This window comes from Bombina bombina, chromosome 3 (assembly GCF_027579735.1).
Source record: "Bombina bombina isolate aBomBom1 chromosome 3, aBomBom1.pri, whole genome shotgun sequence".
Classification (NCBI taxonomy): Eukaryota; Metazoa; Chordata; class Amphibia; order Anura; family Bombinatoridae; genus Bombina; species Bombina bombina.
In genome coordinates, this window is record NC_069501.1 from 649201716 (window position 1) to 649218134 (window position 16419).

Here is a 16419-nt window from a genome sequence, read left to right on the forward strand (position 1 = left end):
ACTTGGTCTTCACTGCACACTTTTACCAAATTTTACAAGTTTGATACTTTTGCTTCTTCTGAGGCTATTTTTGGGAGAAAGGTTTTGCAAGCCGTGGTGCCTTCCATTTAGGTGACCTGATTTGCTCCCTCCCTTCATCCGTGTCCTAAAGCTTTGGTATTGGTTCCCACAAGTAAGGTTGACGCCGTGGACCGGACACACCTATGTTGGAGAAAACAGAATTTATGTTTACCTGATAAATTACTTTCTCCAACGGTGTGTCCGGTCCACGGCCCGCCCTGGTTTTTTAATCAGGTCTGATAATTTATTTTCTTTAACTACAGTCACCACGGTATCATATGGTTTCTCCTATGCAAATATTCCTCCTTTACGTCGGTCGAATGACTGGGGTAGGCGGAGCCTAGGAGGGATCATGTGACCAGCTTTGCTGGGCTCTTTGCCATTTCCTGTTGGGGAAGAGAATATCCCACAAGTAAGGATGACGCCGTGGACCGGACACACCGTTGGAGAAAGTAATTTATCAGGTAAACATAAATTCTGTTTTTGGGTTGTGGATTAATTTTTCAGCATATGGCTGTTGTTTATTTTTATCCCTCCCTCTCTAGTGACTCTTGTGTGGAGTTCCACATCTTGGGTATTTGATATCCCATACGTCACTAGCTCATGGACTCTTGCCAATTACATGAAAGAAAACATAATTTATGTAAGAACTTACCTGATAAATTCATTTCTTTCATATTGGCAAGAGTCCATGAGGCCCACCCTTTTTATGGTGGTTATGATTTTTTTTGTATAAAGCACAATTATTTCCAGATTCCTCTGATGCTTTTTACTCCTTTCTTTATCACCCCACTACTTGGCTATTAGTTAAACTGAATTGTGGGTGTGGTGAGGGGTGTATTTATAGGCATTTTGAGGTTTGGGAAACTTTGCCCCTCCTGGTAGGATTGTATATCCCATACGTCACTAGCTCATGGACTCTTGCCAATTACATGAAAGAAATGAATTTATCAGGTAAGTTCTTACATAAATTATGTTTTCTTTCATGTAATTAGCAAGAGTCCATGAGCTAGTGACGTATGGGATATACATTCCTACCAGGAGGGGCAAAGTTTCCCAAACCTCAAAATGCCTATAAATACACCCCTCACCACACCCACAAATCAGTTTTACAAACTTTGCCTCCTATGGAGGTGGTGAAGTAAGTTTGTGCTAGATTCTACGTTGATATGCGCTCCGCAGCAGGTTGGAGCCCGGTTTTCCTCTCAGCGTGCAGTGAATGTCAGAGGGATGTGAGGAGAGTATTGCCTATTTGAATGCAATGATCTCCTTCTACGGGGTCTATTTCATAGGTTCTCTGTTTTCGGTCGTAGAGATTCATCTCTTACCTCCCTTTTCAGATCGACGATATACTCTTATATATTTACCATTACCTCTGCTGATTTTCGTTTCAGTACTGGTTTGGCTTTCTACAAACATGTAGATGAGTGTCCTGGGGTAAGTAAGTCTTATTTTCTGTGACACTCTAAAGCTATGGTTGGGCACTTTTTTATAAAGTTCTAAATATATGTATTCAAACATTTATTTGCCTTGACTCAGGATGTTCAACATTCCTTTTTTCAGACAGTCAGTTTCATATTTGGGATAATGCATTTGAATCAATCATTTTTTCTTACCTTAAAATTTGACTTTTTCCCTGTGGGCTGTTAGGCTCGCAGGGGCTGAAAATGCTTCATTTTATTGCGTCATTCTCGGCGCGGACTTTTTTGGCGCAAAAAATATTTTCCGTTTCCGGCGTCATACGTGTCGCCGGAAGTTGCGTCATATTTTTTTACGTTCTTTTGCGCCAAAAATGTCGGCGTTCCGGATGTGGCGTCATTTTTGGCGCCAAAAGCATTTAGGCGCCAAATAATGTGGGCGTCTTATTTGGCGCTAAAGAAATTTGGGCGTCGCTTTTGTCTCCACATTATTTAAGTCTCATTTTTCATTGCTTCTGGTTGCTAGAAGCTTGTTCTTTGGCATTTTTTCCCATTCCTGAAACTGTCATTTAAGGAATTTGATCAATTTTGCTTTATATGTTGTTTTTTCTCTTACATATTGCAAGATGTCTCACGTTGCATCTGAGTCAGAAGAAACTTCAGGAAAATCGCTGCCTGGTGCTGGAACTACCAAAGCTAAGTGTATCTGCTGTAAACTTTTGGTAGTTGTTCCTCCAGCTGTTGTTTGTATTAAATGTCATGACAAACTTGTTAATGCAGAAAGTATTTCCTTTAGTAAAGTACCATTACCTGTTGCAGTTCCCTCAACATCTAATGTTCAGAGTGTTCCTGATAACATAAGAGATTTTGTTTCTGAACCCATTAAGAAGGCTATGTCTGTTATTCCTCCTTCTAGTAAATATAAAAAATCTTTTAAAACTTCTCTTTATCCAGATGAATTTTTAAATGAACATCATCATTCTGATTCTAATGATTCTTCTGGTTCAGAGGACTCTGTCTCAGAGGTTGATGCTGATAAATCTTCATATTTATTTAAAATGGAATTTATTCGTTCTTTACTTAAAGAAGTCCTAATTGCATTAGAAATTGAGGATTCTGGTCCTCTTGATACTAAATCTAAACGTTTAGACAAGGTCTTTAAATCCCCTGTAGTTATTCCAGAAGTTTTTCCTGTTCCAGGTGCTATTTCTGAAGTAATTTCCAGAGAATGGAATAATTTGGGTAATTCATTTACTCCTTCTAAACGTTTTAAGCAATTATATCCTGTGCCATCCGAAAGATTAGAGTTTTGGGACAAAATCCCTAAAGTTGATGGGGCTATTTCTACCCTTGCTAAACGTACTACTATTCCTACGTCAGATGGTACTTCGTTTAAAGATCCTCTAGATAGGAAAATTGAATCCTTTCTAAGAAAAGCTTATCTGTGTTCAGGTAATCTTCTTAGACCTGCTATATCTTTGGCTGATGTTGCTGCAGCTTCAACTTTTTGGTTGGAAACTTTAGCGCAACAAGTAACACATCGGGATTCTCATGATATTATTATTCTTCTTCAGCATGCTAATAATTTTATCTGTGATGCCATTTTTGATATTATCAGAGTTGATGTCAGGTTTATGTCTCTAGCTATTTTAGCTAGAAGAGCTTTATGGCTTAAAACTTGGAATGCTGATATGTCTTCTAAATCGACTCTACTTTCCCTTTCTTTCCAGGGTAATAAATTATTTGGTTCTCAGTTGGATTCTATTATCTCAACTGTTACTGGTGGGAAAGGAACTTTTTTACCTCAGGATAAAAAATCTACGGGTAAAAACAGGGCTAATAATCGTTTTCGTTCCTTTCGTTTCAACAAAGAACAAAAGCCTGATCCTTCATCCTCAGGAGCAGTTTCAGTTTGGAAACCATCTCCAGTCTTGAATAAATCCAAGCCTTCTAGAAAAGCAAAGCCAGCTTCTAAGTCCACATGAAGGTGCAGCCCTCATTCCAGCTCAGCTGGTAGGGGGCAGACTACGTTTTTTTCAAAGAAATTTGGATCGATTCTGTTCACAATCTTTGGATTCAGAACATTGTTTCAGAAGGGTACAGAATTGGTTTCAAGATAAGACCTCCTGCAAAGAGATTTTTTCTTTCCCGTGTCCCAGTAAACCCAGCGAAAGCTCAAGCATTTCTGAAATGTGTTTCAGATCTAGAGTTGGCTGGAGTAATTATGCCAGTTCCAGTTCTGGAACAGGGGCTGGGGTTTTATTCGAATCTCTTCATTGTACCAAAGAAGGAGAATTCCTTCAGACCAGTTCTGGATCTAAAAATATTGAATCGTTATGTAAGGATACAAACATTCAAAATGGTAACTATAAGGACTATCCTGCCTTTTGTTCAGCAAGGGCATTATATGTCTACAATAGATTTACAGGATGCATATCTGCATATTCCGATTCATCCAGCTCACTATCAGTTTCTGAGATTCTCTTTCCTGGACAAGCATTACCAGTTTGTGGCTCTGCCGTTTGGCCTAGCAACAGCTCCAAGAATTTTTACAAAGGTTCTCGGTGCCCTTCTGTCTGTAATCAGAGAACAGGGTATTGTGGTTTTTCCTTATTTGGACGATATCTTGGTACTTGCTCAGTCTTCACATTTAGCAGAATCTCATACGAATCGACTTGTGTTGTTTCTTCAAGATCATGGTTGGAGGATCAATTCACTAAAAAGTTCATTGATTCCTCAGACAAGGGTAACCTTTTTGGGTTTCCAGATAGATTCAGTGTCCATGACTCTGTCTTTGACAGACAAGAGACGTCTAAAATTGATTTCAGCTTGTCGAAACCTTCAGTCACAATCATTCCCTTCGGTAGCCTTTTGCATGGAAATTTTAGGTCTTATGACTGCTGCATCGGACGCGATCCCCTTTGCTCGTTTTCACATGCGACCTCTTCAGCTCTGTATGCTGAACCAATGGTGCAGGGATTACACAAAGATATCTCAATTAATATCTTTAAAACCGATTGTACGACACTCTCTAACGTGGTGGACAGATCACCATCGTTTATTTCAGGGGGCTTCTTTTGTTCTTCCGACCTGGACTGTAATTTCAACAGATGCAAGTCTTACAGGTTGGGGAGCTGTGTGGGGGTCTCTGACGGCACAAGGGGTTTGGGAATCTCAGGAGGTGAGATTACCGATCAATATTTTGGAACTCCGTGCAATTTTCAGAGCTCTTCAGTCTTGGCCTCTTCTGAAGAGAGAATCGTTCATTTGTTTTCAGACAGACAATGTCACAACTGTGGCATACATCAATCATCAGGGGGGGGACTCACAGTCCTCTGGCTATGAAAGAAGTATCTCTAATTCTGGTTTGGGCGGAATCCAGCTCCTGTCTAATCTCTGCGGTTCATATCCCAGGTATAGACAATTGGGAAGCGGATTATCTCAGTCGCCAAACGTTGCATCCGGGCGAATGGTCTCTTCACCCAGAGGTATTTCTTCAGATTGTTCAAATGTGGGAACTTCCAGAAATAGATCTGATGGCTTCTCATCTAAACAAGAAACTTCCCAGGTATCTGTCCAGATCCTGGGATCCTCAGGCGGAGGCAGTGGATGCATTATCACTTCCTTGGAAGTATCATCCTGCCTATATCTTTCCGCCTCTAGTTCTTCTTCCAAGAGTAATCTCCAAGATTCTGAAGGAATGCTCGTTTGTCCTGCTGGTAGCTCCAGCATGGCCTCACAGGTTTTGGTATGCAGATCTTGTCCGGATGGCCTCTTGCCAACCGTGGACTCTTCCGTTAAGACCAGACCTTCTGTCGCAAGGTCCTTTTTTCCATCAGGATCTCAAATCCTTAAATTTAAAGGTATGGAGATTGAACGCTTGATTCTTGGTCAAAGAGGTTTCTCTGACTCTGTGATTAATACTATGTTACAGGCTCGTAAATCTGTATCTAGAGAGATATATTATAGAGTCTGGAAGACTTATATTTCTTGGTGTCTTTCTCATCATTTTTCCTGGCATTCTTTTAGAATTCCGAGAATTTTACAGTTTCTTCAGGATGGTTTAGATAAAGGTTTGTCCGCAAGTTCCTTGAAAGGACAAATCTCTGTTCTTTCTGTTCTTTTTCACAGAAAGATTGCTAATATTCCTGATATTCATTGTTTTGTACAAGCTTTGGTTCGTATAAAACCTGTCATTAAGTCAATTTCTCCTCCTTGGAGTTTGAATTTGGTTCTGGGGGCTCTTCAAGCTCCTCCTTTTGAACCCATGCATTCATTGGACATTAAATTACTTTCTTGGAAAGTTTTGTTCCTTTTGCCGATCTCTTCTGCCAGAAGAGTCTCTGAATTATCTGCTCTTTCTTGTGAGTCTCCTTTTCTGATTTTTCATCAGGATAAGGCAGTGTTGTCAACTTCTTTTGAATTTTTACCTAAGGTTGTGAATTCCAACAACATTAGTAGAGAAATTGTGGTTCCTTCATTATGTCCCAATCCTAAGAATTCTAAGGAGAAATTGTTGCATTCTTTGGATGTTGTTAGAGCTTTGAAATATTATGTTGAAGCTACTAAGTCTTTCCGAAAGACTTCTAGTCTATTTGTTATCTTTTCCGGTTCTAGAAAAGGCCAGAAAGCTTCTGCCATTTCTTTGGCATCTTGGTTGAAATCTTTAATTCATCTTGCCTATGTTGAGTCGGGTAAAACTCCGCCTCAAAGGATTACAGCTCATTCTACTAGGTCAGTTTCTACTTCCTGGGCGTTTAGGAATGAAGCTTCGGTTGATCAGATTTGCAAAGCAGCAACTTGGTCCTCTTTGCATACTTTTACTAAATTCTACCATTTTGATGTGTTTTCTTCTTCTGAAGCAGTTTTTGGTAGAAAAGTACTTCAGGCAGCGGTTTCAGTTTGAATCTTCTGCTTATGTTTTCATTAACTTTGTTTTGGGTGTGGATTATTTTCAGCAGGAATTGGCTGTCTTTATTTTATCCCTCCCTCTCTAGTGACTCTTGCGTGGAAAGATCCACATCTTGGGTAGTCATTATCCCATACGTCACTAGCTCATGGACTCTTGCTAATTACATGAAAGAAAACATCATTTATGTAAGAACTTACCTGATAAATTCATTTCTTTCATATTAGCAAGAGTCCATGAGGCCCACCCTTTTTGTGGTGGTTATGATTTTTTCGTATAAAGCACAATTATTCCAATTCCTTATTTTTTATGCTTTCGCACTTTTTTTCTTATCACCCCACTTCTTGGCTATTCGTTAAACTGATTTGTGGGTGTGGTGAGGGGTGTATTTATAGGCATTTTGAGGTTTGGGAAACTTTGCCCCTCCTGGTAGGAATGTATATCCCATACGTCACTAGCTCATGGACTCTTGCTAATATGAAAGAAATTAATTTATCAGGTAAGTTCTTACATAAATTATGTTTTTGTGCTTGGCTAACGACAGTCACATGATACAGGGGGGGAAAGAAAATGAAACAAATTTTGACATTTTTCAGAAAAAAAAAACATTTAAAATTCACACTTAAAGGGCAATAATACCCAAATGTTGAAACACTTGAAAGTAATGCAGCATAGCTGTAAAAGCTGACTAGAAAATATCACCTGAACATCTCTATGTAAAAATGAAAGATATTTTATCTCAAAAGTTCCTCAGTAGCCACATTCCATTGTAAAGGACTTCTAAGCAGCAAATCAGTATGTCTGTCCCGGGACAGCTAAGGGGTTGAGCCTCGTGCACTCTCATGTTCTTTCCATAGTGCACTCTCATGTTTCCCTATTCAGTTTAAAGGAAGTTTACTATGAAATCTCATGAGAGTTAAATGAAATCTCATGAGATCACAGTAAAAGAGATCATGACCTCAGCACTGTTGATGCTGATTGGCTGCTGTTCATTTATTCATTTTTTTTATTATTTTTTTTTACCTGCAGCTTGGCAGTAGCTGAGTATAACTTATTACACAGAAATTACTCCGCTGAGCTGAGGAGATTGTGAGGTAAAATATCTTCCTTTTTAACATAGAGATGGTCAGGTGATATTTTCCTGTCAGCTTTTTACAGATATATCAGTTTCAAGTGATTTAGCATATGAGTATTATGTCCCTTTAATGCTATTGCATTGTCTTTTTTATTATTCATATTATAATTGACGTTTTACTATTTTTAAATTATCCTTTTAAACTTACATGAGAATCAGTTTTTCAAAATTGTTGTATTTGTGGCTTGTTCCACTTAATCTGCCCTAGGCCTGTGCATTCAGATAATTCGTTATGATCCAAATGCGGAAGCAGGGATATGCACAGACAAAGGCTGTGGCGGTCATTTTCCAAAGTACACCAAGGTACATATGAAATTAAAAACATTATTTTATAGTGCTTGATGTTATACTAATGCAGATACCAGTAATCCTATAACCAGTCCACTTCTGGCTATACCAATGAGCCAGTGTCACTACTGTGTCATTATACAGTGCTGGGTGTTATTATAATGATGCAGATACCACTGACCTTATAACCAGCCCTTGTCTGGCTATACGCATGTGCCAGTGTTACTACTGTGTCTTTGTATAGTGCTGGGTGTTATTATACTGATGCAGATACCAGTAAACCTATAACCAGTCCTCCTCTGGCTATACCCATGTGCCAGTGTCACTACTGTGTCTTTGTATACTGATTGGTGTTATTATACTGATGCAGATACCACTGATCCTATAACCAACCCTCCTCTGGCTATACCCATGTGCCATTGTCACTACTGTGTCATTATATAGTGCTGGGTGTTATTATACTGATGCAGATACCACTAATCCTATAACCAGCCCTCCTCTGGCTATACCCATGAGCCAGTGTCACATCTGCATCAGTATAATAACACCCAGCACTATATAATGACACAGTAGTGACACTGGCTCATGGGTATAGCCAGAGGAGGGCTGGTTATAGGATTAGTGGTATCTGCATCAGTATAATAACACCCAGCACTATATAATGACACAGCAGTGACACTGGCACATGCGTATAGCCAGACAAGGGCTGGTTATAAGGTCAGTGGTATCTGCATCATTATAATAACACCCAGCACTATATAATGACAAAGTAAACACTGATTCTATAACCAGCCCTTGTCTGGCTATACGCATGTGCCAGTGTCACTACTGTGTCTATTAATAGTGCTTGGTGTCATTATACTGTAGCAGATACCACTGACCCTATAACCAGCTCTTGTCTGGCTATACGCATGTGCCAGTGTCACTACTGTGTCTTTGTATAGAGCTGGGTGTTATACAGATGCAGATACACATCCAGTATTTCACTCAGGCTTTATTTATTCCGTAACTTATCACCCAATATTGCAAGCAGTCTCTTGAAAAGCCACTAACTTATTTCAAACTACATATTTTTTTTTCTTCCTATTATTTCAAAGGAAAAGATTGTGGCGGACACTGCAAGGGCTAGTCATGGACACCAGTGCCCGTGTACGGACACCTTGCCTATCTTTGTTGCTTAAGAAGGCTGCTGCTTGCGGCATTCGGCTATTTTTATGAGCCACATTTATTCTTGTGAAAGTAAAACACACTAAGATCTGTACAAATCCAGATCTTTCTGTGTTTCACTCTCACAAGAATAAATGTAGATCCGAAAATAGCCAAATGCTGCGAGTAGCCGCCACCTTCCGCATTCGGATCATAACAAATTATATAAATGCACAGGCCTACTCTGCACCCTGCATCTGTATGAGTTTTGTAGTTCCCCTCTTCCAGACCCAAATTGAGGTTGCCTGAGTGTCGGTTAAATAAACTTCATATTAACTTGTGACTCCTGGAGTAAACGTTGGGGGGGGGGGGGGAAGGCAATGTGTAAATTTGAAGGATACTTTGAGGACCATATTTTGAGTGTTATAAGTAGTGTTCCATCTAGCTAAGTGTGAGGAACCACATTTGCTGCTTTTTGTTTTTTAATTGCCAAACTCCAGCCACTACTTTCATTAATTAGAGGAGCCAGTCTGGGCCTTTTACTGGTATAGACGAGGCTTACCACTATCCATTTGCATTATCTTATCACTTCTACTGAGGCCAATTATTAACATATGTATGGGAGAACAATTCTGCAATGTATAATACACATAAACATTTTATATTACACTAAAGGGAATTTCAGAAGCAGCTGCTATTTTCATGATTCAGATACAATTACTTGGGTATTGTTTTCAATATAGGATAGCAAGGGAATAAAGCAAATGAGATACTAGAAGTAGAAAGTTGTTTACAATTATATGCTCTATCTGAAGCATAAAAGAAAACAAATTGAGTTTCATATAACTTTTTTTTAATTTTATTCAGTTTGTTTAATCAAACCCCTCTCTTTCAGTTTTTAGTATCTCTGCCTAAGATCTAATTTCTTTTGTGACTGCATTTTTTGGTATCCTGTATAAGCTGACCCACTCATATCACCTGTTTTCTCCCACTATGGATGCGTGATGCAGTTCACCCACATGCTATCCACTCATTGTATGCATAGATCTACCATAAAGTATACTACATAACCTGGTATATTTGCCTTATTATATGTTTTATTTTTACAGAGAGATCATTGTCCTGGTTGCACAACTTATGCTTATCTTTGCTCCCTTTCATATGTTCGATGCCTTAGCTGTAAGTATTACTTTTGGAATTTGAATTCACAAAAATCAGATGTTAAAGGAACTATTTATATTTGGGAATTAGATTCAAGTTATATAAACTTGACTGTGTGCAAATAACACAAGACCGTTCTAATTCCTACTTTCTCTTGTTAAGTGTATCCAGTCCACGGATCATCCATTACTTATGGGATATTAACTCCTCCCCAACAGGAAGTGCAAGAGGATTCACCCAGCAGAGCTGCTATATAGCTCCTCCCCTAACTGCCATTACCAGTCATTCTCTTGCACCCAACGACTAGATAGGATGTGTGAGAGGACTATGGTGATTATATTTAGTTTTATACCTTCAATCAAAAGTTTGTTATTTTATAATAGCACCGGAGTGTGTTATTCCTTCTCTGGTAGAATTTGAAGAAGAATCTACCTGAGTTTTTACTATGATTTTAGCCGGCGTAGTTAAGATCATATTGCTGTTTCTCGGCCATCTGAGGAGAGGTAAACTTCAGATCAGGGGACAGCGGGCAGATTAATCTGCAAAGAGGTATGTAGCAGCTTATTATTTTCTGACAATGGAATTGATGAGAAAATTCTGCCATACCGATATAATGTAAACTCAGCCTTAAATGCAGTAGCAGCATCTGGTATCAGGCTGTCATGTATGTATATTTTACACTTCAGTATTCTGGGGAATGGCACTTCACTGGAATTATACTGTGTGCATAAGACTTTAGCCTAATTTGCAGGGACTGGCAACAGGCTCTTTAATAACACTTAATTTATGTTAAACGTTTTTTGCTGGCATGTAAAATCGTTTCATTTTCTGAGGTACTGGGTGAATAAAATGTTTTGGGCATTATTTTTTCCACTTGGCAGTTGTTTTATTTAATTTATGACAGTTTACTGATCTCTCTAACTGTTGTGTGTGAGGGGGAGGTCAAAAAATTCAGTCAGAAGCTCATTGTATTTCCTGCATGATCCGGTTCATCTCTACAGAACTCAGGGGTCTTCAAAACTTGTTTTGAGGGAGGTAATCATTCACAGCAGAGCTGTGAGATTGTAGTTGACTGTGATAAAAAACGTTTATTTCTGTAACTTTTTTTTCTGCTATCAGGGTTAGTTATCCTTCGCTAATGGAACAAGCCTTTGCTAAAATTGTGTTTTTTACAAAGATTTGATGCTATAACCTTTCAGTTTATTAACTTTCAACTGTCATAACTCTTTCTGTGCTTCTTATAGGCACAGTACGTTTTCATATTATAGTAAATTACTTGAAAAGTATTTCCAAGTTGCTAGTTTATTTGCTAGTGTGTTAAACATGTCTGATTCAGAGGAAGACATCTGTGCTATATGTGCTAATGCCAAAGTGGAGCCCAATAGAAATTTATGTACTAACTGTATTGATGCTACTTTAAATAAAAGTCAATCTGTACAAATTGAACACATTTCACCAAACAACGAGGGGAGAGTTATGCCGACTAACTCGCCTCACGTGTCAGTACCTGCATCTCCCGCTTGGGAGGTGCGTGATATTGTGGCGCCGAGTACATCTGGGCGGCCATTACAAATCACATTACAGGATATGGCTACTGTTATGACTGAAGTTTTGGCTAAATTACCAGAACTAAGAGGTAAGCGTGATCACTCTGGGGTGAGAACAGAGTGCGCTGATAATGTTAGGGCCATGTCAGATACTGCGTCACAACTTGCAGAACATGAGGACGGAGAGCTTCATTCTGCGGCTGACGGTTCTGATCCAAACAGATTGGATTCAGATATTTCAAATTTTAAATTTAAGCTGGAAAACCTCCGTGTATTACTAGGGGAGGTGTTAGCGGCTCTGAATGATTGTAACACAGTTGCAATACCAGAAAAAATGTGTAGGTTGGATAAATATTTTGCGGTACCGTCGAGTACTGACGTTTTTCCTATACCTAAGAGACTTACTGAAATTGTTACTAAGGAGTGGGATAGACCCGGTGTGCCGTTCTCACCCCCTCCGATATTTAGAAAGATGTTTCCAATAGACACCACCACACGGGACTTATGGCAAACGATCCCTAAGGTGGAGGGAGCAGTTTCTACTTTAGCTAAGCGTACCACTATCCCGGTGGAGGATAGCTGTGCCTTTTCAGATCCAATGGATAAAAAGTTAGAGGGTTACCTTAAGAAAATGTTTGTTCAACAAGGTTTTATATTGCAACCCCTTGCATGCATTGCGCCTGTCACGGCTGCAGCAGCATTTTGGTTTGAGTCTCTGGAAGGGACACTTGAATCAGCTCCATTAGATGAGATTACACACAGGCTTAAAGCTCTTAAGTTAGCTAACTCATTTATTTCAGATGCCGTAGTACATTTAACTAAGCTTACGGCTAAGAATTCCGGATTCGCCATTCAGGCGCGCAGAGCACTGTGGCTAAAATCCTGGTCAGCTGACGTTACTTCTAAGTCTAAATTACTTAATATACCTTTCAAAGGGCAGACCTTATTCGGGCCCGGATTGAAAGAAATTATCGCTGACATTACAGGAGGTAAAGGCCATGCCCTGCCTCAAGACAGAGCCAAACCTAAGGCTAGACAATCTAATTTTCGTTCCTTTCGGAATTTCAAAGCAGGAGCAGCATCAACTTCCTCTGCTCCAAAACAAGAAGGATCTGTTGCTCGCTACAGACAAGGCTGGAGACCTAACCAGTCCTGGAACAAGGGCAAGCAGGCCAGGAAACCTGCTGGTGCCCCTAAAACAGCATGAATTGAGGGCCCCCGATCCGGGAACGGATCTAGTGGGGGGCAGACATTCTCTCTTCGCCCAGGCTTGGGCAAGAGATGTCCAGGATCCCTGGGCGCTAGAGATAATATCTCAGGGATACCTTCTGGACTTCAAATACTCTCCCCCAAGAGAGAGATTTCATCTGTCAAGGTTGTCAACAAACCAAATAAAGAGGCGTTTCTACGCTGCGTACAAGAGCTTTTATTAATGGGAGTAATCCATCCAGTTCCACGGTCGGAACAGGGACAAGGGTTTTACTCAAATCTGTTTGTGGTTCCCAAAAAAGGGGGAACTTTCAGGCCAATCCTGGATTTAAAGATCCTAAACAAATTCCTAAGAGTTCCATCGTTCAAAATGGAGACTATTCGGACAATTTTACCCATGATCCAAAAGGGTCAGTACATGACCACAGTGGATTTAAAGGATGCTTACCTTCACATACCGATTCACAAAGATCATTACCGGTATCTAAGGTTTGCCTTTCTAGACAGGCATTACCAGTTTGTAGCTCTTCCATTCGGATTGGCTACGGCTCCGAGAATCTTCACAAAGGTTCTGGGTGCTCTTCTGGCGGTACTAAGACCGCGAGGAATTGCGGTAGCTCCGTACCTAGACGACATTCTGATACAAGCTTCAAGCTTTCAAACTGCCAAGTCTCATACAGAGTTAGTAGTGGCATTTCTAAGGTCGCATGGATGGAAGGTGAACGAAAAGAAGAGTTCTCTCTTTCCACTCACAAGAGTTCCCTTCTTGGGGACTCTTATAGATTCTGTAGAAATGAAGATTTACCTGACAGAAGACAGGTTAACAAAGCTTCAAAATGCATGCCGTGTCCTTCATTCCATTCAACACCCATCAGTAGCTCAATGCATGGAGGTGATCGGCTTAATGGTAGCAGCAATGGACATAGTACCCTTTGCACGCCTACATCTCAGACCGCTGCAATTGTGCATGCTAAGTCAGTGGAATGGGGATTACTCAGACTTGTCCCCTACTCTGAATCTGGATCAAGAGACCAGAAATTCTCTTCTATGGTGGCTTTCTCGGCCACATCTGTCCAGAGGGACGCCATTCAGCAGGCCGGACTGGACAATTGTAACAACAGACGCCAGCCTACTAGGTTGGGGCGCTGTCTGGAATTCTCTGAAGGCTCAGGGACAATGGAATCAGGAGGAGAGTCTCCTACCAATAAACATTGGAATTGAGAGCAGTTCTCAATGCCCTTCTGGCTTGGCCCCAGTTAACAACTCGGGGGTTCATCAGGTTTCAGTCGGACAACATCACGACTGTAGCTTACATCAACCATCAGGGAGGGACAAGAAGCTCCCTAGCAATGATGGAAGTATCAAAGATAATTCGCTGGGCAGAGTCTCACTCTTGCCACCTGTCAGCAATCCACATCCCGGGAGTGGAGAACTGGGAGGCGGATTTCTTAAGTCGTCAGACTTTTCATCCGGGGGAGTGGGAACTTCATCCGGAGGTCTTTGCCCAAATACTTCGACGTTGGGGCAAACCAGAGATAGATCTCATGGCGTCTTGACAGAACGCCAAGCTTCCTCGTTACGGGTCCAGATCCAGGGATCCGGGAGCGGTTCTGATAGATGCTTTGACAGCACCTTGGACCTTCGGGATGGCTTATGTGTTTCCACCCTTCCCGATGCTTCCTCGATTGATTGCCAGAATCAAACAGGAGAGAGCATCAGTGATTCTAATAGCGCCTGCATGGCCACGCAGGACTTGGTATGCAGATCTAGTGGACATGTCATCCTGTCCACCTTGGTCGCTACCTCTGAAACAGGACCTTCTGATCCAGGGTCCCTTCAAACATCAAAATCTAATTTCTCTGAAGCTGACTGCTTGGAAATTGAACGCTTGATTTTATCAAAACGTGGTTTTTCTGAGTCAGTTATTGATACCTTAATACAGGCTAGGAAGCCTGTTACCAGAAAGATTTACCATAAGATATGGCGCAAATACTTATATTGGTGCGAATCCAAGAGTTACTCATGGAGTAAGGTTAGGATTCCGAGGATATTGTCTTTTCTACAAGAAGGTTTAGAAAAGGGTTTATCCGCTAGTTCCTTAAAGGGACAGATTTCAGCTCTGTCCATTCTTTTACACAAACGTCTGTCAGAAGTTCCGGACGTTCAAGCTTTTTGTCAGGCTTTAGCTAGGATCAAGCCTGTGTTTAAAACTGTTGCTCCACCATGGAGTTTGAACTTAGTTCTTAATGTTTTACAGGGGGTTCCGTTTGAACCCCTTCATTCCATTGATATCAAGTTGTTATCTTGGAAAGTTCTGTTTTTAATGGCGATTTCCTCGGCTCGAAGAGTCTCTGAGTTATCTGCCTTACATTGTGATTCTCCTTATCTGATTTTTCATTCAGACAAGGTAGTTCTGCGTACTAAACCTGGGTTCCTACCTAAGGTGGTCACTAACAGGAATATCAATCAAGAGATTGTGGTTACATCTTTGTGCCCTAATCCTTCTTCGAAAAAGGAACGTCTGCTACACAATCTAGATGTAGTCCGTGCCCTGAAATTTTATCTACAGGCAACTAAGGATTTTCGACAAACGTCTTCCCTGTTTGTCGTTTATTCTGGTCAGAGGAGAGGTCAAAAAGCTTCGGCTACCTCTCTCTCCTTTTGGCTTCGTAACATAATACGGTTAGCCTATGAGACTGCTGGACAGCAGCCTCCTGAAAGAATTACAGCACATTCTACTAGAGCTGTGGCTTCCACTTGGGCCTTTAAGAATGAGGCTTCTGTTGAACAGATTTGCAAGGCTGCAACTTGGTCTTCTCTTCATACTTTTTCCAAATTTTACAAATTTGACACTTTTGCTTCTTCGGAGGCTGTTTTTGGGAGAAAGGTTCTTCAGGCAGTGGTTCCTTCCGTATAAAGAGCCTGCCTGTCCCTCCCGTCATCCGTGTACTTTAGCTTTGGTATTGGTATCCCATAAGTAATGGATGATCCGTGAACTGGATACACTTAACAAGAGAAAACATAATTTATGCTTACCTGATAAATTTATTTCTCTTGTAGTGTATCCAGTCCACGGCCCGCCCTGTCACTTTAAGGCAGGTAATTTTTCCATTAAACTACAGTCACCACTGCACCCTATGGTTTTCCTTTCTCTGCATGTTTTCGGTCGAATGACTGGTAATGGCAGTTAGGGGAGGAGCTATATAGCAGCTCTGCTGGGTGAATCCTCTTGCACTTCCTGTTGGGGAGGAGTTAATATCCCATAAGTAATGGATGATCCGTGGACTGGATACACTACAAGAGAAATAAATTTATCAGGTAAGCATAAATTATGTTTTTATGAAACCCCAGAAGTCTTTTTCCATTCCCCCCCCCCCCCCAAACAATATTTCCCCTATTATTCTAAAGCACAAACGCCTGTGCCGGATATTTATTTAGGTCTTCTTTTTCTTTTTTTCTTTTCACAAGGTAAATTTTGTGTGTGTGGCTAAAAATATTTGTTTTAAAAGGTCTAAAATCTGCATATTTATATCTTTGCAATAAAGG

General features: G+C 40.6%; 1 protein-coding gene across 1 annotated transcript in view; it reads left to right on the forward strand.

The window, feature by feature from the left end:
- LOC128653841 (multidrug and toxin extrusion protein 2) overlaps positions 1-16419 on the forward strand; it is a 236275-nt gene that overhangs the window by 118511 nt on the left and 101345 nt on the right. Inside the window, exon 13 of the mRNA XM_053707375.1 lies at positions 10066-10135. Within this exon, the coding sequence (XP_053563350.1) occupies positions 10066-10135 (70 nt within the window). The remainder of the gene's footprint in view (positions 1-10065; positions 10136-16419) is intronic.